The sequence below is a fragment of the Canis lupus genome, chromosome 33 (genome assembly GCF_011100685.1).
Source record: "Canis lupus familiaris isolate Mischka breed German Shepherd chromosome 33, alternate assembly UU_Cfam_GSD_1.0, whole genome shotgun sequence".
Classification (NCBI taxonomy): domain Eukaryota; kingdom Metazoa; phylum Chordata; class Mammalia; order Carnivora; family Canidae; genus Canis; species Canis lupus.
Genome location: NC_049254.1, coordinates 26,636,877 through 26,661,347, shown reverse-complemented (window position 1 = coordinate 26,661,347; position 24,471 = coordinate 26,636,877). Strand labels below are relative to the sequence as shown.

The following is a 24,471-nucleotide window of genomic DNA, read 5'->3' as shown; positions in this document are numbered from 1 at the left end:
CTATCCCCCGAGGCTCTTTCTGCCCAAATACTGTGTGAGTCTAGGAGCCTAAGCATTCCTGGGGGCCCATCCTGGCAATCAGGTGACATGGAGACCAATTGATTTTTAAATTCACAGTTTTCCAGGAAAACATCATGAGGCCTTGGAGAGGATTCACACCTTTCCTTGCTGGGGAGGCAGGTGTGGAGGAGAGCAGGGCAGCCTGGAGGACGGAGGTGCAGACACCAGCTCTGCTCCCGGTTCGGTTCGGGGCCTGGAGGGGGTTGAGGGCTGGGCCTGCCTCCCCCCCCCGCCCCCGCTTTGTCTTGCACACAGGGCGAGGGGTTAGGAGCCCCAGACCAGTTTGTGCAGTTTGGTCTTGACCCCAGCTCACTCCTTCCCCTAGCTCCTTGTCAGCCCTCCTCGGCAAAGCCTCTTAAGGACTGACCGGTTTTAGGACAGCTTCCCTGGAAGCGGAGCCTGAGCTGGCCTTCCTGCCCAAGGGGTTAACAGGGAGAGCCCCTGGGAATCACCTGGGAGGGGTGAGGGGAGCAGGATGGGAGATGAAGATGCGCTCTCCAGGGAAGCCTGCCTGGTCCTGCTGCGAGCTCTGGGGCACGAATTACACCACAGAAGTTGGTACCCCAGGACAGGGGACTGGGCTTTTATGCTTTTGCATCAGTCGTGGTTGCCCCCCAGTCTCCCAGACATAACTCCACGAGGAGACTGCCCTGGGCTCAGGGCCAGCCTCTCAAGAAGGGGGCGGGGGCTGGGGGGTGGGGGATGGGTACTCTGGCCCAGGAATGGGGGTCTGGGCAGGGTGCCAACAGCACCTGCTACACAGCTATTCCAACCCCACATTTGTCCTCTCCTCTTTCTCTCTTGTGAAAAGCCACATTAATTAAACTCAAGAAGTTCCTCATGTATTTCTGAAGATCATAGAGAGGTCATTTGTGGGGTGGTTGGGAAGGGGAAAGTCTAAGGTTCTTCTGTATTCTAAAGTCTATAAGATTACACTCAAAAGTGAATAATTATTGGGATAATTCTTCCAAGACTAATCACATGTAAAGGCTTATTTTAATAAATGTCCTTACAATGAAATTTCATGCTGACTGGCTTCTCAAGAGGGCACTGTGAAATAGCTATTATTATTATTATTATTATTATTAATTATTATTATTATTATTAATTCCCACTGCACAAACTGTTGGTCAGTGGTGGAGTATTTTACTGAAGGTGACTCAGCTAGTCAAAGTAGTCCATTTCTTTTTTTTTTTAAGATTTTATTTATTCATTCATGAGAGACACAGAGAGAGAGAGAGAGGGCAGAGACACAGGCAGAGGGAGAAGCAGGCCCCATACAAGGAGCCCGATGTGGGACTCAATCCCAGGACTCCAGGATCAGGCCCCGGGCCGAAGGCAGGCGCCAAACCGTTGAGCCACCCAGGGGTCCCAAGTAGTCCATTTCTAACAGTAAAATTTCAGGTAGTATCACAGACATCTGGGGACTATTTTTGTTAGGAGGGCTCTTTCCTCAAAAGAGCTCTTTAAATCATCAACCTCTTAGCCCTCCTCCAAAGCATCAACCTCAAATGAAAAATATTTATCAACTGTCTTCAGGGTTCAAGACCCTCGTAGTGTCTGGGGACTTTAAAAAGATTGTGGCATCTGCCTAAGATCCTTTCAGTCCAACCAGGGAGCCAGATATATAACAAACAGGGAGGTTGGATCAACTGGCAACCAAGTGGGTAGGTGGGCGCCATAGGAAATGGGTGTGGGGGGTCTCCTGAAGGGGAGGAGTGCTCCAGGCCGGCCTTGGAGAAGGGCGGGTCTTGAATCAGCTAGATCCAAGCTAGCTGCTAAATAATCCCTTCCTGCCAGCTGGTTGTCACTGGGAGACCCGTGCCAGGCAGTGGCACATCCATCCGCTCATCCATTCATTCACACAACACGTGTCAGCTGAGTTCCCACTACATGGCAGGCTCCGTGCTTGGCTCTGGGGAGGCAGTGAGGAGAGTGCTCCCCCTGAAGCTCACCATCTAATGCAGACATGGCCCACACTGCTGTCATCTTTCCAAACCCTAATCCTGGGTCCTGAGCAGTCCAGGCTGGGAAATGCTCTGAACAGCAGTGTCTGTTCTTGACTTCACTCAACTCTAAATAAGCAAGTGATCAGTTTGTTAACCTCCCTAGAGAGAAGAGGTTTTAGAGGAGGGAGGGTGTCCCCCAGGAATGCTTTTGGCGCATGTAACAAAAACCACCACCAGAATGACCTTCAAAGTGAGGACGTGTTTAACCACTCCAAGGTGGTTAGAGGTAACTGCAGCTGCTGGTCTCGGCCTGTCACTCATGGGCCTTTCTCTCATGGTGCCAGGATGGCTGCCGTAGCTCAAGACGTCGCATTCCTCTGCAAGACAGGAAGGTGGCAGGATGGAAGGGGTTGGTGCCAGCTGACTGTTCTCTTGTGAGGAAAGCAGCGCTCTCCTAGGATCTGTAGCTGACCTCTGCTTACTTCTCGTGGGCGGGAACTATGCACCTTCAGTGACTGAAGGGGGTGGGGGGTGGATGTCAGGGAGGCAACCACTAGTGTTGCCCCAAGAAGAGCTGTGGACTTCCTCGTACGAGCTTAGGCACTGAGCTTCTGCCCCTGGCTCCTGCCAGAGCAACTTCTGGACGGATCTGAGTCCCTCCTGCTGAATCATAGACCTGCTTCATCCTAGCCCACCCTCTTCCCCTTCTGCACATGGGGACCCTCCTGCCCCTCTCCTTCGTGCCCCTCCCCTCCCCACCCCACTACCAGCTGCGACCTGCCCCATCCCATTCCCCACATCTGCCTTCTGCCCTCCTGCTTTCCACTTTACTTTTTACCCACCATGAAATCCCTTTGGGAAAGGAAAATGGGAGGGAGGATGAAAGAGGAGGGAAAGTGTTAATTAAACACCAGATGTTTAACTCTGTTAATTAATGGCTCTGTTACCCTGAGTGGCATCAGCCCTCTCTTATCTGTCTCCTTCACCCTCATGACATTGGTGCAGGGGGCCTGAGACCAGGAGAGGGAAGATGGAGAAAGTGGGCCAGGGTGACCCTGAGGAGGTGGTTCCCTTGTCCAGGAGGGGGGAGCGTAGACGTGCTGGCATATCGGCTTTGGGAACAGAGAGAACCGGAATGGTGGGAGAGACGCTGAAGGCCTGAGGTCACAAACAGACAGGTTTTGTTTGGTGCATGTGGGGATTTCAAAAAATGCAAGTTAATTACCAGCATTTAAAAAATAAGGGGGGCAGCCCTGGTGGCTCAGCGGTTAAGCGCTACCTTTGACCCAGGGCGTGATCCTGGAGACCCGGGATCGAGTCCCACCCACGTCAGGCTCCCTGCATGGAGCCTGCTTCTCCTTCTGCCTGTGTCTCTGCCTCTCTCTCTCTCTGTGTTTCTCATAAATAAATAATTTAAAAAAAAAAAAAGGGAATTGCACATAAATTCAAATGTGTAGACATTCTTTAAAAATGGACAGGTCGCGGCCCGTGTCAGCTAGAGAAGAGGGAGCTGAGTGGCAGCTGTCCTGTCCAGACGGGGTCCATGCTTCCCATCCTCCACTGTGTCCCCTCCCTATCCACCTGGTTCGTGTGTCTTTGCTGCCCCTGAGGACTCCTGGGCTTGGGATCCACTGCAGAGGTACAAGTGCCGGGACTTGACAATGGATTGGATGTAGGAGATGAGGAGTCTGGGAATGCTGAGACATGAGCCTCAGGGTACCTGGGGGGGCTGCAGTTCCTTTGACAGAAATGGGGGATCTGGAGGGAGCAGGTTAAGAGAGAAAGATGGCAAATTAATTTGGGGCAGGCTGCAGCGGGCCTGTTGTGGAGATGGCCATGGGGTCTGGAGTTCAGAGTGAGGGGCTGGAGATCTGGGGAACTGATGGAGCCGGGGTGCAAGTGGGAACCCCGGAAGGAGGGAGTGGGAGCTGAGATCACCCTGGGAGCAGGTCAGAGTGAGAGAAGACCGAATTGAGACTAGAACCTTGGAGAACCACATACCTGGGAGAAAGAGCTAGAAATGAAAGTTGGGGCCAGCAGAGAGGTTGGGAGGAAGCTGGACATGTGACGACAGAGAAGGGAGTATGGTGTCCAAGGTCGATGGCGCCTTCCACTTTTATTTGCCTTGAAGCCCCAGGGGTACTTCCAGCCAGCTCTATGCCCCTGGGGGAGGGAAACGGGGCTGAAGCCCTTGCTCCTCCTGCTGCCCTGTTTGCTGGTTCCCCAAAGACCCATGAAACCAACCATTTACATCGTGGCAGTGTTACTCTTTTCAGGACACCCGGAGTCTTTTTCTCGAATAACTTTAGAATGAAAGACTTTGTCCCTGATGGAAAGTTTCAGTATCATCCCGAGAAATGACCCACTAGGTAAGCAGCGGCCCTGCGTCAGTGTGCGCGGAAGGAGGGGTGCAGCGTCTGGAACTGACACGGACACGCAACTCCTTGCAACCCCAAAGACTCTCTCCTACCCTGGAAAGGCTGAAGGAGCAGGGCTGTGGAGCCCGAGAGGCCTGGGGCTAGTCCCCAGCCTGTGTGGGGCCCCCCTTCTTCTCAGCTCTCCAGCGTGGCTTTGTACGTGCGTGGGAGGAGGGCAGCTTGCCGGGGTTTCTGGGCTGCAGTCTGGGCCCGGCCCCCCAGCAGAGGTTCCCTCCCGCTCGCTCTGACACCCCCAGCACAGAAGGCAGCAGATGTTACTGGTCTCACTTCATTTCAATAGATTTACAAGCATCCCTTTATGTGTTACTGAAAAATTGGGTGTAAATCCTATTTTAAGAACACAGTGGAACTCATTACTTGAAGAACGCTTCGGAAAATCCTTTCGAGAAGTGAATAATAATCAGCCTTTGGTAAAACTTGTGCGCCGACGTTCAAGAATTTCTTCCCGTGAAGCGCAGTTCACCTGGAAGGCCTCTCCCATGCTCTCCTGTTCCCGTTTGATGGAGGTCCTCTCCCCCCACCCCATCACACTGCTCCCCTTCCCTGTGTGTGCTCTCCCCCTGACTTTGGTCCCCTCTCCCCAGCCCTCGGGCTCCCACACCATGCCCCCGGCCAGGGGCTCAGCGGCCTCTTCCCCCAACCCTCGGCCCCCAGACTGTGGGGCCATGACTTGCCGGTGACCCCCTTACTGGCCGCCGCTCTTCCTTCTTCCACATTTCAGGGCCCAGATGCACCTCCGGGTGTCAGAAATGTTTGTCACGTGTAAAGAGTTGGGTGGGAGTGCATCTGGTGGGGGTGGTGGGCAGAGTCATGGCCCATGTCCTTACCCCCAGAACCTCTGAGGGTGTCACCTTATGCAGCAGAAGGGACTTTGCAGATGTGATTCAGCTAAGGCCTGGGGTGGGGAGGTCATCCGGGATTTTTTTTTATTTTTTTATTTTTTATTTTTTATATTTTATTTATTTATTCATTCAGAGAGAGCGAGAGAGAGGCAGAGACACAGGCAGAGGGAGAAGCAGGCTCCACGCAGGACGCCCGACGTGGGACTCGATCCCGGGTCTCCAGGATCACACTCCGGGCTGCAGGCGGTGCTAAACCGCTGCGCCACCAGGGCTGCCCGTCATCCGGGATTATTAGCCCGGTGGGCCCATCGTCATCTCGAGGGTCCTTAAAAGCCGAGACCTTTTCCCAGCTGTGATAGAGGGAGCTGTGAGTGTGGAAGGGTGGCTAGAGGGAGGCAGTGTTGCTGGCTCTGGAGATGGGATATGGGCAGCCTCTGGAAGCTAGAGAAAGCAAGGACATGGGTGCCCCCCTGGAGCCCCCAGGAAGGATCGCAGCCCTGCCGACACCTTGACTTTTTAGCCCAGGGAGACCCATGTCGGACTTCCAGCCCGTAGAATGTAAGAGGACGAGTGTGTAGTCTGAGGCCACCAGGTCTGTGGTCACTGGTTACAGCAGCGCCAGGAGGCCGAGACAGTGGCAACCACACGGTCTGTCGGGAAGGCTGGCCTCACCCCCAACCTCCTCTCCCTTGCCTCCCCTCACCTCGCGCTCATGGACTCACCCGAAATCCTCCCCTTTCCCTAGTGATTCCAGCCAGTTCTGCGGTCTCCAGGGTGCCCCCCTCTCCTGCTGCCCACACCTCATCCCTGAGCCACTCGACGTCCCAGCCACGCAGCCGAGGTGCGGGTGGACAGGATGGGGCTCGCTTTGCTCCGATCAGGGGTGAGGGTGTCCTGCGGGAGAGAGAATGAGGGGCTGGCAGGGGGCCCACGCTGAGGGGAGGGCAGAGGGAAGACCCGGGCATTTGCGGGGTCAGCAGCACACCTCCTGAGAGCTCCTGGTCCTCCTTCCTCAGCCCAATGGATCTTGGGAGCTCTTTTTTTTTTTTTTAATTGTGGCAACATACACAGAAGATAAAATTTACCACCTTAGCCATTCAGAAGTGAACAGCTCAGTAGTATTGGTGCATTCACACTTGTGCAACCGTGATGGCCATCCAAGCCCAGAACATCCATCTCTTGCAAACTGACACTCTGCACCCATTAAATAACAACCCCCCACGACCCCATCTCCCTGGTCCTGGCAACCACCACTCTAATGTCTCTACTATGAATCTGCCCATTTAAGTGGAATCACATAGTATTTGTCCTTTTGTGTCTGGCTTATATTAATTCAGTCTTAGGTCCTCGAAGTTTATCCGGGCTGTAGCGTATGTCAGAATTTCCTTCCTTTTTAGGCTGAATAATAGCCCATTGCACGTACGCACCACATTTTGTTCACGGTTCATCTGCCAGTAGACACCGAGGTTGCTTCCCCGCTTTCGGCTGTTGTGAATAATGCTGCTGTGGGTGCGGGTGTACAAATACCTTTTCGAGTCCCTGCTTTCAGTTCTTTGGGGTGTATACCCAAAGTGGATTTGCTGGATCAGATGGCGATTCTACTTTTAATTTATTGAGGAACCACGATATTGTTTTACATTGCAGCTGCACCATTTTACATTCCCATCAACCCAGTTTAGCCAGTTGTGAGCATACAGGTCGGTGGCATTAAGTGCGTCCACACTGCTTGCACGCGCCGGCACCACCCATCTCTTTGGGAGCACGGGCTCTCCGGGTGTGGAGGAACCACGCTCGGGAGCGTTGAGTGGAATTGGGCCCTCTTTGCAAAGGTTTACGTCGAGTAAGTGAATCTGTCATTGAAACCCCAAGGAAGCCTGGGCCTTTAGCTGGATTTGCCTTCTATTTTTGAGCTGTAGGCATGTTTTCAAATGCAGTTTTCATTTTATACAGCAACTGAATATCTGATAGCAAAATGTTTCCACGGAGAGAGCTTGCCCATGGGGAGGAGAAAAAGAAGGCTGCTCTAATGAATAGATAAGCTTGATTTGTGTTTGGCAACATCCTTAGCATTTAATTCCAGCAATTAAAGTAGGCAAGTCTTTGTTTTCCTTTTCCTTGCAAAAACAATAAAATATTACAGACTGTTTGGGGGGAAAAGCCCTACTCGTTGTCGCACCCCCTTAGTGGGACCACCATCACCATGCATAATGCTTACCTGAGCTTGGTGTGAACACTCATTCGCCCTACTGCACTCGAGCTGCTCTGCAACTATGAGCAGCGTCGGGGTCCAATGCACGCATCCCCTCCCCACAGCGGTCCTCTCCTCGTGCATTTGGTCCACCTTCCTCCACACATGCGTCATCTCCCACAAAGTTGCCCTCATGAGGTTCACGCTTGCTTGCTTTCCCAAATGATGTGAACATTCCCTTTGTGTTCTTGTTTCCTGTTCTCCCCTTGTGCGGACATACCTCGTTCATGGGAGCGAGCCCTGGCTCCGTGATCCTAAATACAGAATGACTGGGGACCGTGTGGGAGGGGACCCTCGCTTGCAACAGATCGCCGGGGTGGCCTGAGCCCTGGTGAGAAGCTCACGAGGCTGTGTCAAATAGTGCCATGTTCCTGCGCGGGGCACTGAGACTCTGCAAGGGGCAAGCTCTGCGGCTCTACTGCCTGGGTTTGGATCTGGCTACCAGTTTGCCCTTGTGCAGGCTACTGGACTGGTCTGTGCCTCAGTTTCCCCAGCCGTGGAGTGGGCATGATAACAGCGCGTGCCTCACAGGGTTACTGTATGGATGAAATGGCATCAGGAGCATAGGATACCCCCTGATGTGGGATAGCATTTCCCTCTTACCTTCCCACGGTGTGTAACTGCAGTTGGGGGCACGTGGATGAGACGGCAAGGAGGAAGGCCCGTCCCCCATCAGGGCCCGTGCACGGCCTGGGGTTTGCAAGGAATAGACAGAGGAGAGGGGAGCCCAACCGGGACCTGCCCCGTCGCAGAGCAGAGAACATCTTGCACAGGCAGGGAATAGACTTGATCCTGGGAAAGAGGGTGGGAGGGCTCGCTGCTCCCAGGTTCTGCAGCTGAAAACTGCTGGGCAGTCTCTGTCCCTCCCCCACCTGGTCCCAACCTTCCCTCTGGGCCCCAGTCGCCCAGATGGTCTAAATGGGAAGAAAAGAGGAAAATCCGTATCCAATCTGCTCTATTCAGAGCAATGGGAAGGAATCTGCATCTCAATTTTATCTTTGTGCTGAGCTTGGCTAAGCTTTGCCCCCCAAGTGGTGAGTGATGGGTGGGTGGGAGGATGGCATTGGTGGCCCCCCGTGGGGGAGTGAGGGGCGCCCCCACGCCCTCCCCTCCTTACCAAACCGCAGACAGAATGCATTCTTTCCTGCTTTTGGTTTCCCCCTGTTTCCTCTTCTTTTCTTTTCCTTCTCTTTCTCTCCCTCTTTCCCAGGCAGGCAGCCAAGGAGAGATTTTGAATGGCAGCAAGGAGGGAGGGGCCGGCCAGGAGGAGCGGTGCACCCTTCTGAGAGGTCCAGGGGCTCCTGGGCTGAGCAGGAAAGAAGCATCCCTGGCCCCCCACCCGCCTGGCCCCTGGCTGTGGGGCCTGTGCTGGGGGTGTGCTGCGGGGGTGCCGGCTCTGGGGTCTGGCAACCTCTGGAATTTCCTTCTCCATAGGCGCTCAGGACTTGGAAAACTGGCTCCCGCAGCCCAAACTCACAGGAGACTGATTTGCAGCAGGAAGAAGTCAGTTTAATAATTTATAGCCCGAAAGTGCTCTCCCTGATTGGGAAGGCAACTCAGGAACCCAAATTAAACTCTGAGGGCTGCTGGGAGAGTGTGCGGGGTTAGGGCTCTGGAAGGTGCCAGGAGGGCTGGGCCCAGTTCTCCTCAAGGGAAGGCCGGGTGTGTGGAGTGGCCCAGTGCGTGGTCTTGGGTTCAAATCCCTGCTCTCTTACTAACTGGCACTGGGACCTTGGGTGCGGCCTTCCTATCAGCTGTGAGTGATGATCTTCGAATGACAATCACAGGGTCATCTCTCGGCGATCTTGCCAAATTGCCGTGAGGTCTTGCAGGGAAAGAGCTTAGCACAGTTCGTGGCACTTCTTGATACACGGAGGCCGTGTTTATTTAAGCCCTCATCCTTAGGGTCCTAGGTTGTCTTTTCCCTTCCGATTACAGTCGAAGTTGTGATTGCAGGCGGGTGACCCGCTCTAACCCATTGCCCCTGCTGCCCGCTGTCACCCGACTTCCCAAAGCTCAGATCTGACCACATCCTTCCACTGCCCCAACCACCAGCTAGGCCTTTTCAGCAGAAGGAAACCTCCTGACGCTTTAGGTTTTTTCTTAAAGTGTCCCCCTGTTTTGGCCTCGGTCTTCCTCTCCAGACTCGGCTCCCTCTGCTCCAATTCTCCAGCCTTGCTAGATTGTGTAAGGATGGTCCAGGGCCAAGTCTTTGCCTGTACCGTTTGCCATCCCGTCATTCTGGAATGCTCTTCACCCCTGATGGCTGTGGAAGCCCCCCCTCTTCTTTCCTTTAAGGAGTTCTCCCTCCTGTAGGAGGCATCTTAGACCTCCAGCACCCGGCATTCCTCTCTCTTGTCTTTCCCAGGGCACCTGGCACCTTGTCTGCAGGCCCCCCTCCTAATCTGCCTCCTGCTCATCTTCCACCCAGGCCTCCATCTGCTTTGTAGGACTGTCACCGGCAGGACATTAGGACCCCTTTGTTTGTCCCCGTCCTGAATGGCTTGGGGAATGAAGATGGTCTCCAATGTTGAGTTCAGCTTCTCCCCACTGCAGGAAGGTTTGGGCAAGTTAGCTCTCCAGCAAGCAGTGGGGGCCACTTTGGGCTCTATGGGGGAGGAGGGGGTTACTCTCTCTCTCTCTCTCTCTCTCTCTCTCTCTCTCTCACACACACACACACACACACACACACACACACTCCACCCCTGTCTCCCTCATCCTTTGCCCCAGAGAGCAAAGGTCCTTCTGTACCTGGGCCTTGCAGCCGCTCTGGCCCTGGCCCTCTGCCCTTCCCTTGCTTTCTTTCCCTCACACTCAGCAATTTCATCCCCTCCCCGGGCTGCAGCGAATCCTCCTCCCACTGTCTATGCTGGGGAAGGAAATGAGCCCTGGAGCAGTCCCGTGGAAGGCGAGGCGTCCTCAAGGGGTGCCTGTGTGGGTGTGCATCCTCTCTCACATGCAAGCACATGCATCACACGCCTCCCAGCATCATTAGAGTGACCCCATATCGAGGACCACAGGGAATTGGGGCAGCAGCGGAGAGAAGGCAATAGAAGCTCTGGCCAATGATTTGGGAAAATGTTTTCCTTATCACTGAAGGTTTCCCAAAATAGCAGGAGTGCTCCAGCTCCCTTTCCCCCACTCCTGGAGAACTCTGCCACCGTGCCAGTGACAAGTGGCTCCGAGACGGGAGGCAGGATGAAAGCACAGGCTCTCGGTGCCCCCTTACCTGTCCGGCCCCAGGCCCTGGGTTGCTGTGTCTGTCCTTGGGGAACTGTCTCCTCTCCTCTATTAAACTGTAAGCTCCTTGAAAGCAGGGACCGTACTTTTGCCAGGCCCCCCCCCCACCGCTCCCCCACTTCCCCTGTCTGTACAGGCACCAGCGCATAGCGGGTGTTCAGCAAATGCTCAGTGAAGCATCCTATAAACGAGCGAGTGGGTGAGCCTGGGAAGACATTTCAGCGACTAGTGAAGGTTTTGTGCACAGGAAAGCATTTATACGAGCAGATCTCCTAAGGGCCTGCTCCATGGTCCTGAGGCAGGGAGCTCCTAGCCCTGTTTTATGGGTAACAAAGCAGGATCCTCCAGGAAGAGCTACACGGGCCTGGTGGCCCCCTGAGCTCAGGCCTTGCCGTGGTCCTCCTAGCCCTCCAGCAGATCGGGGGTCTCTGCTGCACACCCCCCATAGAGAGACGCCCAGATTACTTTAATGTCAGGTCAGGCTAGAAATAGAAATTCCTGTTTGTCTCAGGCATGTTTGGTTATAAGAATGAAAACCCAGACCGCATGGGACAGGAATGGTGCCTGGCTGGTGATACTTGAGACCTGAACAAGGCCTTAAACAGATGGGGAGTGAGTTACTCATCATCAACAGCAACAATAGCCACCCCCCTATTCCGTGCATTTCAGGACAGGTGCGGTCCTCGGTGGGGGAGCGCCAGAGAGCGACCCTTAAGCAGGCTTCACGCCCAGCGCTGAACCCAGCCTGGGACCCGATCCCACGACCCTGAGATCATGACCCGAGCCCTAATCAAGAGTCGGGCGCCTACCTGACTGCACCACCCAGGTACCCAGGTCGGGGGCTCTTCCGAGCCCCACTCAATCTTCACACCTCTCCGAGGCAGGCGTCCCTAGTGTCCTCGTTTTACAGACAAGAACACAAGCACGGCAGTGTGGTGGGCAAGCGTCACAGCATGAAGTCTGGAGGTGGACAGAGCAGAGCCGACCGATCCTGCCAACCTCCCAGGTCCCACCTTTCCTCTGCACCACAGTCCATATCGCGGGCCTGGGGGAGGCTAATGAAGCCCCTTGCATCCTGGCTGAAGGCCACGGGGAGGAGGAAGCCCCGGAGCGCTTTCCTGCAAGCCCCCTGTCTGGTCTGGTGGGCCAGCAGGGCCTTCGGGCAGGGCCCCCTGCCCCTCAGCACCCACCAGTGCAGAGGCCCCTTTGGGGCAGGAGGAGGCAAGAGAGGACACGAGGCTGTGAGACGCCTCCTGGTCTGACAACTCTGGCTGGCTTCAGCGAAAATGCAAGGTTTTATTACAAGGATCCAGGAGTAGCTCATGGCTCATGGAGGGAGGAAGTAGTCAGACCTCGAGAAGGGGCTGGAATCGGGAACCAGAGTCTGTTAGTATTCCAGGGAGCCTCCGCGGTCTGATGCTGTCACAGCTCTCTGACTTCAGGTGGCCACCTCATCTGCTCCCCCGCTCAGCCCACATGACAGGCGGGAGAAGGCCACCCCACGGGGCCCACGGGGCTCCTTCCAGTTTCCTCCACAATGACCGACCTGCCCCTGGGGCGGGGATGGGGGTTAGACACCCAGGTTGTCGTGGGGAAACATCGATGGGCCTGTTTTGACCGCATTTCCCCCCGGTGCAAGGGGCTCTGATGGGGAGGGCGGAGGTACACCTAAACCTGCGGGGCGTCCTCCCTTCCACCTGTGCAGGGAGGGGAGATGATTTCCAAAGAAGGGGGACTCCCGGGAGTCCAGCGCTCTGCTCACGACGACCAATCCTAGCGCTCAGGGATGTGGGGTAGGGCACCCTTGGCTTTTGCTGACATTTGCAAAGCAGCAAGCCCTGGCTTATCAGGCTCTGCCCCGACCGTCAGCACCCCACGCTCTAGCCCTATGGCTCGCTGCCCTACTTCTCCTGCCCCTCCTTTGCAACCCTCTTCAGGTCCACTGGCTTCCCTACCAAAGGCAGAGGAGTCCTCGAGGGTGACGGCAAAATAGGCCCATGCCTGGGTCCCCGTCCCGTGGGCTCTCTGACATCAGCCTTCTGGCCCACACTTGCTCTCCTAAGGCTTGCAATGCTCATCTGAGTTAAAGCTCTCCCTGCCTCCTCCCTGACTCCTCCCTGCCTCCTCCCTGCCAAGGCTAGGCCTCTCTCTGGGGGGCTGACTGGTCTGTGTGCAGTGTGCGCCACTGAGCTCTAGCTCTCTCTTCCTCTCTCTCTCTCTCCTCCCTCCCCTGAGTGGAGCTGATCTGGAATCGGGGTCCTGCCCCAGCCCTTCCCCACCCACATCCGTGTGCTGCACCCCCGCCCTTCCCCCCAGACAGCCAGCGTGCCCTGCCGGGGCCCAGGGGGACCAGGCCCTACTGATCTAGTCGTTACTACTTCAGAGGGGACCTGGAGGACATAGGTGCCTAAGGGCTGTGGAAATCAGATATCAGGTACCCTAAGGCCCGGGGCCCGGGGAGGGCGGGTGCTAGACCACTCGGGTGAGGGGCTGATGGAGGAGAGGCCCCAGCTAAGGTCTAAAGAGATGATATTTGCACATGGGTCAGGGTCACCCAGGGGATCTGTCTCAGCCCGGGGCCCCCGAGGCAGCTGGCATGCTGATTGGGATCTGCGAGGGCGGGTTAATAAAGGAACAATTTGCGAAGGTGGGGGCAGGGGTTGGGCTCTCCCCAGCAGCTGAGGATCTGGGGTGGCGGCTCTCCCAGGCCAGGGCACCAGGAGGCCTTAACTCTGACCTTCTCTGCGGGGCGCTCACCCTGCTGCCCCCTCTCGCCCTCCTCCCTCCTGCCTTGTGCCAATGCCCGCCCTGAACGCACAGAGGAGAGGAGGCCCCGTAGCAGTCCACGCACCCGGCAGGGAGGAGGGGACGGAATAGGGGCACAGATAGAAAGCCTCTGGCACAGGGGACGCCCGGGTGGCTCAGCGGTTTAGCACCTGCCTTGGGCCCAGGGTGTGATCCTGGGGTCCCGGATCGAGTCCCGTGTCGGGCTCCCTGCATGGAGCCTACTTCTCCCCCTGCCTGTGTCTCTGCCTCTCTCTGTGTCTCATGGATAAATACATAAAATCTTTAAAATAAAAAAGAAAGCAAGCCTCTAGCCCAGACGTCAAAGGGCGAGAGGAAATCCCATCGCAGCGGCAAGCCCCGGGCGGCAGGGAAGAGCCAGCGGGGCTCTGGGGAACAGCAGCGGGGAGCGGGCAGGCAAAGACCCCTCCGGGAGGAGGCCAGGGCCGGGCCTCCCTCCCAGCGGCTCTGCCCCGAGGGGTGGGCCAAGCTTTCTGCGGGAGACGGGGCCAGGGAGGTGCACGTCTGACCCTGAGGCTGAGGGGCCCCAGGGCCCCCGTGGGATGCGGGGTGGGACAGGGCAAGAGAGAAGAGGTGCTGTGCTGGGCGCACGGTCCGCAGAGTCACGGGAGGATTTCCTCGAAGCCTCCAAGCAACACAGTGACAGGTGTTAGCCAGTCTCGCACATGTGAGAGAGGCAGGAAGAAAATCATCCTGCTCTCGTTTCCCAGACCTGGAGTAAGGTGGCGTCGGCAGGAAGGGAAGAGAGAGGAGGGGTTAGGAGCAAAGGGCCTTAGAGTGGGAAGGAGCCCAGGGGACTCCAGTCCCTGCCAGGCGTTGGTCACAGTCACCTTTGGGATGACTCACCTGCCAGCCCCGGTAGCCGCCCCCCCCCCCCCCACTGCCAGTGGAAATGATTCTGATTTGCTCCCACCTCCAGCGGGGAATCCCTGACCTAGTTCAACCTTTTATTTCATAGAAGAGAAAAGTGACTCCAAGGAGGTCACTCCGTGGTTCAGGGACTTGTGAGGCACCTGGTGTCTGCAAGGCTTGGTGACACATCGGATGGGCCAGGGAAGGAGAGAGGTGGTGAGCTGATTCAGAGGGTCCGAGTCCTGCCCCAGAGGAACTGCTGTGCTCCCCTGCATTAGAAGTTTTAGGGAACTAAAACTAGGCCTTAAAAGGTCTTTAAACTTTTTATCGAATGGGCAATATTAAACCTAATTATTAAATTAAACCCTAAAATTTGATTATTTAATAATCAAAACTGAAAATGGTATAAATAAGGTATATATTGAGATGCCTCTATCATGATTTTGCTACTCACAGGTAACCTGCTTTTAAAATCATTTTGGGAAAAAATAAAAAATAAAAAAAAATAAAATCATTTTGGGGAAAAAATAAATAAAATCAGTTTGGGTTTATTTTCCTAGTGTATGTCAATGCTAATAAAAGCCAGCATAAATGTATGTTCTTATTTCTATCCCCTTTTTTACACAAAAGGCTACATGCTATTAGACTGTTCTGCATTGTGGGGGGATTTGTTGGTTTTTTTTCTTTCAGTTAATACACCTGGAGATTTCTCCCTATCAAAATCTAGAGAAAAAAAACCACCATTCTTTTCTAGAGCTGCGTAGTATTCCATTACAAAAATACACCGTAGCTTGTTTAAGCGGTCTCCAGTTGCCAGATATTTGGTCGTTTCCCCGTCTTCTGTTAGTTCAAACAATGTCCCAAGGGATGATCTTACGCATAAATCACTCTGCATATGTGCAGGTGCCTCTTTAGTCTATTTTTGCTTCTCCGCGATCTGTGGCGAAGGAGCAGGTTTCACATTTCAATTTACAATCTGTCGCAGATGGGTACTTATATAAAATTCAATAAAAGTGAATTACTAGAGAGGTAAATTGACAAAAAACTATGAAAACTACAAGCCCCCAAATTGTATTGGATCCATTGGACATAAAAATTACTCTGTCGTACATTACTAGGAGGCTTTTATTTTTTTATTTTTTTTTTATTATTATTTTTTTTACTAGGAGGCTTTTAAACACTCACTCTGAATTTCCTGCCTTTATCTTCCCACAGAGTCGTCACAGTGTACCATCGTCATCGGTCCGTGGACCACACTTTGAGTAGCACGGGTTCAGATTCCCAGAAATTAGGTCAAAGGGTACACGCCTGTGCCATTTTGCCAGAGTCCTCTCCGTGGTGGGTGTACCATTTGGCACAGTGGTTTGTGAGAGTGCCCCCTTTCCCACAACCTCGCCAAGAGTGCCTTCCACCTTGGATTTTTGCTAAAGTGATGGGTGAACGGTGCTTCTCTCTAAGTTTTAATTTCTGTTGTTCTTATTTTGAGTAGAAATAGTCCCATTCATATATTTTTTTTTAAAAGATCCCATTTATTTATTCATGAGAGACACAGAGAGAGAAGCAGAGACACAGGCAGAGGGAGAGGCAGGCTCCCTGCGGGGAGCTCGATGCAGAACTCGATCCCAGGACCCCGGGATCACACCCCGAGCCAGAGGCAGATGCTCAACTACTGAGCCACCCAAGGGCCGCACCATTCATATTTTTAAGCCCTGTTTGTATTTATATTCTTTTCCCAAGGATTGTTGATCTTTTCCCTCTTGAGCCTCAGGAATTATTTCTATACTCGGAATATTAGTCCTTTGTCTGTGATATGTGTTGCAACTATTTTTTCCAGTTTGTCATTTGCCTTTTGATTTTGCTTGGTGTTTGTTTTTTAGGGGAGAGGGGCCATGCAGAAGGTTGGGGTTTCGTGTAGTTAAGTTTGTCAATCTTTTCTTTAACAGCTTCTGGATTTCGAGTCATGGTTCTCTCTTCCAAAGTTATAAAGAATACTGCCCACATTTTCTTCTAGTATTTTTATGGTTTTATTCTTAACACCTAAACTCGTCTCTAGTTGGAGTTTTTCCTAGTACAAGGTGTGGGTTCTGGATCCAAATTTATCTTTTTACAAATGGCTACCCACTTGTCCTAGCTCCGCTTATTAAAATCCCTAGACACCACCTTTATCATTAAAACTAATTTTAAACCATTTGGGATAATAGAAAAAGCTCTATAATTTGTCAGTTTTATCCAGAATACCATTACAAGGGAAATTAGCTCTCAAGATGTGATCTATAACTTCGTGTTACTAGGGCAAGGTAAAGTGTAAGTAGCATAAGTCAAAGATAAATGTATTTAAGCAAACAAACGAAGGAAACCGGTGGGACCTCTCACAACCATGGCTGAAGCTGGGAGAAATGGGCACCGCTGAGGGAACAGGTGGTGACTTTCAGTATTTGCTTTGCAGATCTTACCCAGGCTGCTTCCAGGAGCTGGGACTGCAGAGGGGCCCACCATGGTGTTCCCCAGACCCCTGGCTGTCACCCTTTTGCCGCCCAGCCTCACGCTGCTGGTGGTCCACCTGTCCAGCTCCCAGGATGTCGCCACCGAACCCAGCAGTGAGCAGCATCTGTGCACGCTGAGGGAACACCCCACCGTGGCCTTTGCGGGTAAGAGCCGCGTCCCACTCCGTCCTTTATTGAAGGACTTAGGTCTGATTTTAGTCTCCAGACAATTTATTTAAGCCTTTCATCCTTATTTACCTGGGGGAGGAGGGCGACCTTCTCTGGCATTCCTGCTAGAAGCGGGGCTGTGGGTGCCCCGGGGGGAGTGGGCAAGGGTTCGTCGGCCGTCTCAGCTCTAACTCTTCTGCAACCATGAGCTCTATTTTGTAGCTTCCCTGGGAGGCAGAATGAAGATGAGTCACTGCTTAGGAAGTGCCTGGCGATCTCTGGAAACTTCCTGCTGCTCTAAGACCGTTGCAGGGATGCCTGTCCTCAGGGCCCTGGGAACCCAGAGGGAAGGAGGCCTCGATGACTAATAATTCCCTTTGTCTGTCAAGGGAGGGCATAAGATGTCCTCTTAAAGTGTTTCTCAAACTGGGATTTGTGAATCACTGGACATATTCTGAGAGGTCTATAATTTCTCAGTATGAGTTTCTAAAATTAATATATATATTCCATGATAATTTAACTTCTAAGCAAAACACAAATATTGGAGCAGCCCGGATGTTTTCCCATGACCCGGTGGCCAGTTTGGGGCTCCCTGGTGGTGCTCTGATCGCAGCACCACTTCAGGATCCATTGAGTGGCATCTCACACTAGAATCTGTGGATGTAGCTTCAAGGATCGCCAGGTTCTTAAGTCCCTGCCCTGTTTCCACATCACGATAACCCTGGCAGGGAGGCAGGGCAAGGACTGTCACCTCCTTTTACAGATGGCAGGGCTGGGGCATGCCTTGTTAGAGGCAGGCCTTCGCGGTGGGCATCCAGTGCTCTTTCTACTCCCCGTGGCAGAGGGATCAGGGCTCCACCTTCAGGCCTCCCAGGCAGGAGAACGAGAAGCTGCCCTTTGGGGTTCCACACAGCTAGTCCAGGGGGGCAAGGTGGAAACCAGAGCAGCAGAAGAAATGCAAGAGTCTGAGGCTGGCATGGGATTTGGGGGGGCGGGAGGGGTGGTACGGACAGGAGTTGGGGGTGGCAAGGTGGGGAGGCCGGGGTGTGCAGAAGTGTGGGATCCCCAGCTGTGGGCTGGCTCCTGTCTCGGGGAGGAGAATTTGCAGCTGTCTTCTCAGTGCTGTCTTGTTTGAGCTGAGATCCAAGGCTTTGAAGGCTTAAGTGGATTAAAGTAAATTAGCGATGTCCTTAAGCCTACAAAACACGGCGTACACTCTCAGACTCCTGATGGCTCCCAGAGTTCTGGTGGCCGGGAAGGGAAGGACCAAGTGGGGACAGGAGTGGGATTCTGGGGGCTGTCGTCTTGTTGGACGCCCTGTGGCAGCTCCTAATGAACCATTTCCTCTGCGGGCCTGGCTGATTCTGGGACAGGGACAATGGGAGGCGAACAAGGGAACTCCTGTTTCACCCCCCACCCCCCAGGCTGGTCTGTACCAGGGCAAATGGGGCAGGCGGTCCAGGTAGTGGAGAAGTAGAAGTTCCTTGAGTGCCTGGTTTCTTTGGTTTCATGTTTTATTTTATTTACTTATTTATTCATAAGATTGTATTTATTTATTCATGAGAGACACAGAGAGAGAGGCAGAGACCCAGGCAGAGGGAGGAGCAGGCTCCTCGCAGGGAGCCCGATGCAGGACTCGATCCCGGGACCCCGGGGTCACGCCCTGGGCTGAAGGCAGATGCTCAGCCGCTGAGCCCCCCAGGTTTAACCTTCGGGTGCACATCACCTGAATGAAACCAACCTCCCGCCCCATCTTCTTTCCGAACGGATGTCTGAGGCTCAGATGGACCTACAGGGCTGACGGGGAGTAACTGAGGAACCCCCAGCCCCAGCACGCAGAGATGGTCCGTCGCCCCAGACTGACCGCCCTGGGGACAGGTGTCACCTCTGCTCTTCCCGCCCCCCATCCCGGCTCGCCCGGCCACCCCCCAACTCACCCAGGCCTCCACTCGACAGCTTTGGGATTTCCTGTCCATTCAGCAGATTTGTCCTGGGCCCTACTCGACATCGGGGACCGAGCTGGGGGCTGCGGGACTTGGGGGGTGAGCGAGAGTCTCCTCCAGGTGCTCCATCTCTCCCTTGGGCCTTAGAGGTCGCCCGGAGCGGGACTGGGCCTCTGGTCCACTCACAGCTGTTGGCGCCCGTGGGTACCCTCGAGAGGCTCCGTTCGTGTCGGGTGATGGGCTGTGTCCTGGGTGCGGCCTCGTTCCAGAGAAGCGGCCCCATAACCCAGGCCAGTGCCGGGCTTCCAGAAAGCCCTCAGGTGTCGCATGTTATTTCTGACCCATCAGTAGGTTTCCAGCCCCGCACCCCGAGTTTCCCAACCCCTACCCCCCGACCCCGACCCCGACCCCGACCCCCGACGGCTCTGTGAATAAGGCCCGAATGCCCTCGAGGAACCGCCAGGTGCCAGCCTGGCAGGCATGTCCCCGTTCCCTAAGGTTACATGTTCTCCCGTGGGCTTCCCGGGGGTGGGTGGCACCTGCGTGGGCTATTCCCTGGGCCCCGCAGGAGTCCCTGGGCCGCAGGGCTGCGGGATGCGGTGAGGCCGGTCGGGGTTAGTCCTCCGAGTGGGTAATTGAATTGACTATAATTAAAATCACAGGCGCGTCGCGGAGAATGTCATCTTCCTCCTAGAGTCGCCGTCCACAGCCTCCGCTGCACACGGAGCTCAGAACGTGCGTGCTTGGTGTCTTAAAGGCCTTCCCTTGGGCCGCTGGCCTGTTTCCTAAGACGAAGCAGCTCCTGTCCCCAGACAGCTCCCCCGGGACCAACCTGCTGCACCTGCTGCCTCCCGGCCCCCTCGCCCCTGTCCCCTCACCCTTGCCCCGTCCCTTTGGGGCCAGGGGAGAGGGACAGAAACCCAGAGGGGCTGCCCCCCTCCACTCCCACCGCTGCCCCGGCCTCCCAGTGCCATCCCCCACCCCTGCGCTGCTTCGCCTTCCTTTCTGCTCCCCTTTCCTCCCCGGGGGAGGGCGGGGACCTGAGCGCAGGCTGGGGCTCAGCAGGCCCCGGCGGGGCTCCTCCTGGCTTGCTCACGCATCGCACCACCTCTCCCCCCACAGCGGGCACATCCCTGTCGGCGGGAAAGAAGGGAGCCAGAGCGTGACCCAGCTGCTACTGTTGGGGAGCCCTCAGCCTGATGGGACAGCCAGGCCCCTCTCCCCTCCCCAACACATACACGGAAACAAACTTGAGCATATTCAGAGAGATGAAAACGCACAGTGTGAACAGAACAGACACGGTAGAGAGATTATGTAATAAAATAAAATCAGGGTGGAGAGGTTCTGATCCAGGAAGCCTTCCTGGAGGAGGAGGACCCTTGGCTTAGTCTCTAAGGTAGTGTATACTCTTCTACCAGGATTTCTAAGTGGCCCTGAGGTCAACTAAAAACCCAGCGCACCTGACTCCAGATCCACTCCTCATACCCATATTGCGTGGGTGTCATTGCACGTTCATGACAATCCTTGCTAACCCGTAGTCACCTGCTGAGGGCAGAGGCAGACCGAAGGGTTTGCTACATTTTGCTGCAGAACTTCTCTCTCCTTCTTCTTCTTCTTCTTTTTTTTTTAATCGTGGATATCACAGTTTTCTGAAAAACATCCAGCTCACAAAACCTCGAGTTCTCCGGGGAGCGATTAAGTGTTTGCCTATCGTGCAGAAATGAAGGGCTGCTTTGACTCTGGAGTGGAGGGATAATGAGCCATGATTTATTCCCTTGGATTACACAGATACGCACACACATACACAATCCTCTGGACCTTCTGTGTGCCAGTTGCTAATGCACTGTGGGGAGCAAGCACAGGGCCTCACGTTACTCCCTCATCGCTGCCCCCTTGACGGGAAAGCTCTGTGGCCCACGGCTCGATGGTGCCCCACGGCTCTCTCGATGGGTCAGTTCCCTCCGGTGCACGGGGTGTGAGGATGGGATGGGAGGGTCTCCAGTGGGAGGGAAAGAGGGAAAGTCGGCGAGCACTGCTCTTCGGGTGTACCTTCCTCAGACCACGCCCCATCCATCCAGAGGGCCGTGAGGTCTCTGCCCACCCAGTCCCCATGGTAGGCTTTGGCCTTCCTTGGAGACAAGAATAGACACTGACCACCCACGTGCAGTTTCCGCCACCTCCATGGAGCCTTGTCTGAAAACTTGACTCTTCTTATACAAAAAGGAGTTGAGAGGGACACCTGGGTGGCTCAGTTGGTTGAGCGTCTGCCTTTGGCTCAGCTCTTGATCCCGGGGTCCTGGGATCGAGTCCCGCATCGGGCTTCCTGCAGGCAGCCTGCCTCTCTCTGTGTGTCTCTCATGAATGAACAAATAATTGAAATCTTAAAAACAAACAAACCAGAAAAACCCAGAAGGGAGTTGAGAATTACTCATGCATTCACTCAACTCCTTGCAGGTGCTGGGCGGAGCCTACAGCTCTAAGAAGCAAGATCTTCCCTACCCCCCCGCCCCCCGCCCCAGCAAAAACAACGGGGCTAGACTCCCAACAAGAAGGGGGTTTGATGGCAGTAAAGACCTTACCCTGGCCTGAGGGAGTCAGGGAAGGCTTCCTGGAGGAGGCCAGGTGGGGATGGGGGCGAACAGGAACTGTTCCATTGAGGGAGCACAGAAGGGCAAAGGTTTGCAGGCTCTGGTGGGATAGATCTGCACAGTGTTCTAGTTTAGTGTGGCCGACGTGGTGGTTTGAGGGGGAATGTAAAAGTGAAGCATTATTCTCTCAATGAATCGCTGAATAATTGACGTGCCAGGCATTCGATTGGGAAGCCAGGGAGTCCAGAACCCAAAGGCCTTCACGGGAGTTGCAACTTATCCTTGGGGCAACCGGGAGCTATTATAGGGTTCTAAGCTGGAGAGGGACATGGACCGGACTTGCAGCTGGGAAAGATCGCTCTGGTTGCCTTGTAGCAAGTGGACCAGGGGGGCGGGGTGGAAGCCAGGCTAGATGGGATGCCCTTGGCACCAGTCCAGGCAGGAGGTGATAGTACCTTGGATGGGGGTAGGATGCAGAGGGCAAGAGGACGGAGTTCTTGGAGGTGGAACCCCTATCTAGGATTTGTGAGTGTTTCTAAGCGCTGGTGAGGGTCTAGGGGAGTCAAGGATGATTACAGTTCTCCATCTGGGCAGCCAGGGGTCAGGGGGGAGCCCCTGTCCGAACTAGGGAACATAGCAGGAACAGGGCCACATCCCCACTGCCTGTCCCCCAGCTGGCTGCTCATGGGCGGGGGCAGGGCGGGTGGGACCAGGCTCGAGGGTGCCCCGGCCTCATTGCTCCCTGACTTCATCCTGACTTTAGCCCTTCCATTCTGGGGTCCGATGCTGGTGCAACTGGAAGCCCCCGGCCCAACAGTAACCAGAACGGTTGCCTCTCCCTCCACCAGATCTGAAGCCGTGGGTCTTTAACTTCACCTACCCTGGAGCCCGAGATTTCTCCCAGCTTGCTCTGGATCCCCCCAGGAACCAGCTCATCGTGGGAGCCAGGTAATGAGGTGTAGGAGGCTGGGTGCCACGAGGGGCACTGTGCTTAGAGTCGGGTGGAGGGAATATTACTTGGGATATGCCCACGGTGGGCGGACCCTTCCTGGCCTTGGGCCACGTTCCTCTCTCCCAGGCCCTTTCTATATGTGAACGTCTGTCTCCCACTGAAGGGGGCATTAGTGGGAGCAAGGGTAGGGAGCGGGGTGACCCCTAGACCTCCAGATCTCAGCCAGCCGTGGTCCTCCTGTGCCTGGTGGCTATGGGGAGCAGGAACACCTGCTGTCCCCACCCTGCTGCGGGGATGGAAGCGCCCCGCAGAGAAGGTGCCAGGAGCCCCCTGCTGGCTGGCTGGCCGCCTGCCCTCACCTGGCACGCTGCGCTCGATGAGCTTCTCCCGGGCAGCACCTTGCTTCCTTCTCTGTTGCCTCACTGGTCCAGCTCTAGGGAGGACTTGCGGAGACATTATGGAGTGGAACAATAGGTCCAAAATCCTGGGCCTTCAACTCCAGTAGGGAAGGAAGCTTAGGGATGTTTACTCCAGGGGGGTCTCAAAGAGTGGTCCCCGGACCTGCAGGACCAAAGGCACCTGGGAACTTATTAGAAATGCAGATTCTCGGGGTGCCACCCCCTGGCTGCTGACTTGGAAGCTCCGGGGTGAAGTCAGCAATGTGTTTTAGCACACCCTCCAGGTGAGTTTGAGGACTAGGGTTTGAAAATCCCAAGTCTAATCCAACTGCCCTAGATTTAAATGTGAAGAGGCTAGGGACGGACGGGGGAGCCGAAGGGGACCTCCCCAAGATCACATAACAAGATTGATGGGGGAGCAGAGGACTAGCTGAGGACAAAACACAAGCCCCAGGGGCCACATTGAGGAGTCCTTGAACCAGGCAGAGGGACCTTCCTCTACAGACTCCACTGCCTCGATGTTCATGCTTTGCTAAGGGGCAGCAGGCAATCTCAGCCCAACCCCCAGGAGCCTGTAAATCTACTTTAACATATAAAAATTCCTTTAGAAATGTCCTTTATCTCTAAGCCCCCAAGATCCATGTTGGCAATCATCCCCAAGCACTTGGCCCACCGATACACACCTGAAGGGGCTCATGACTCAGGTTTGACTAGACGGTAATAAGTGACTTTTTCCCAACAATAGCCAACCCCCTCCAGGTCCTGGAGACCTTGCTTCCAAAATCCCTTAGAGAAGCCACTGTCCCCAAACCCCTCCCAACTCCCAGGTATAGAACCAGCCACCTCTCACAGGCCAGGGGCTGCAGCCCTTCCTGCCCAAGGGTCCTGTCCCCGGGCTTTAATAAAACCACCATTTTGCACCAAAGACGTTTCAAGAATTCTTTCTTGGTCATGGGCTCCAGACCTCACCCCACCAAACCTCACCTATATTCCAAACTTTCATAAAAAAGGACAACAGAGGGTGGGAGCTGCAAATCCTGTCTCCCTACCCCAGGGTTAGAGTTTTTTTCTGCCAGTTATCCACTTCGGTGGCACTGGGTTTTTTTGTTTTTTTTCCAGAAGCTCTCCAACCCAGCCAGTCAGATTCTGCAGGTGTGAGGGCGGGGGAGGGTGGGCCACCCCCAGGCTACCTCGTGAGGTTTAGGCTCCTCTCCTTGACCACCAGCCTTTCCTGAGCATACCCACCCCCTATTCACCCTATGAAAAGGGAGCCCGTGGGGCAGAGCTGTGGATTCAGACCCTGGAGCTTCAAGGGTCTGATGTTGACTTTTGAGCCTAGACCTGACCTTTCTCCCTTGTAAAGTCTAGCTAGATTCCAGTCTTTGTGCAGCCAGTCTCTCAGGACTGTTGGGAAACCAGGGTCTGAAAGCATTTTCTTTTAATTTTTTTTTAATTTTTAAATTAACTAGGTTGCGTCAGTGATATGCATTATGATAAAACATTCA

General features: G+C 54.6%; 1 protein-coding gene across 1 annotated transcript in view; it reads left to right on the top strand.

Moving 5' to 3' along the window:
* Positions 1–24,471, top strand: part of SEMA5B (semaphorin 5B) — a 119,054-nt gene that overhangs the window by 61,260 nt on the left and 33,323 nt on the right. The window contains 2 exon segments of the mRNA XM_038583039.1: positions 16,881–17,082; positions 22,465–22,564. Coding sequence (XP_038438967.1) covers positions 16,929–17,082; positions 22,465–22,564 — 254 coding nt within the window. The 5' untranslated portion in view covers positions 16,881–16,928.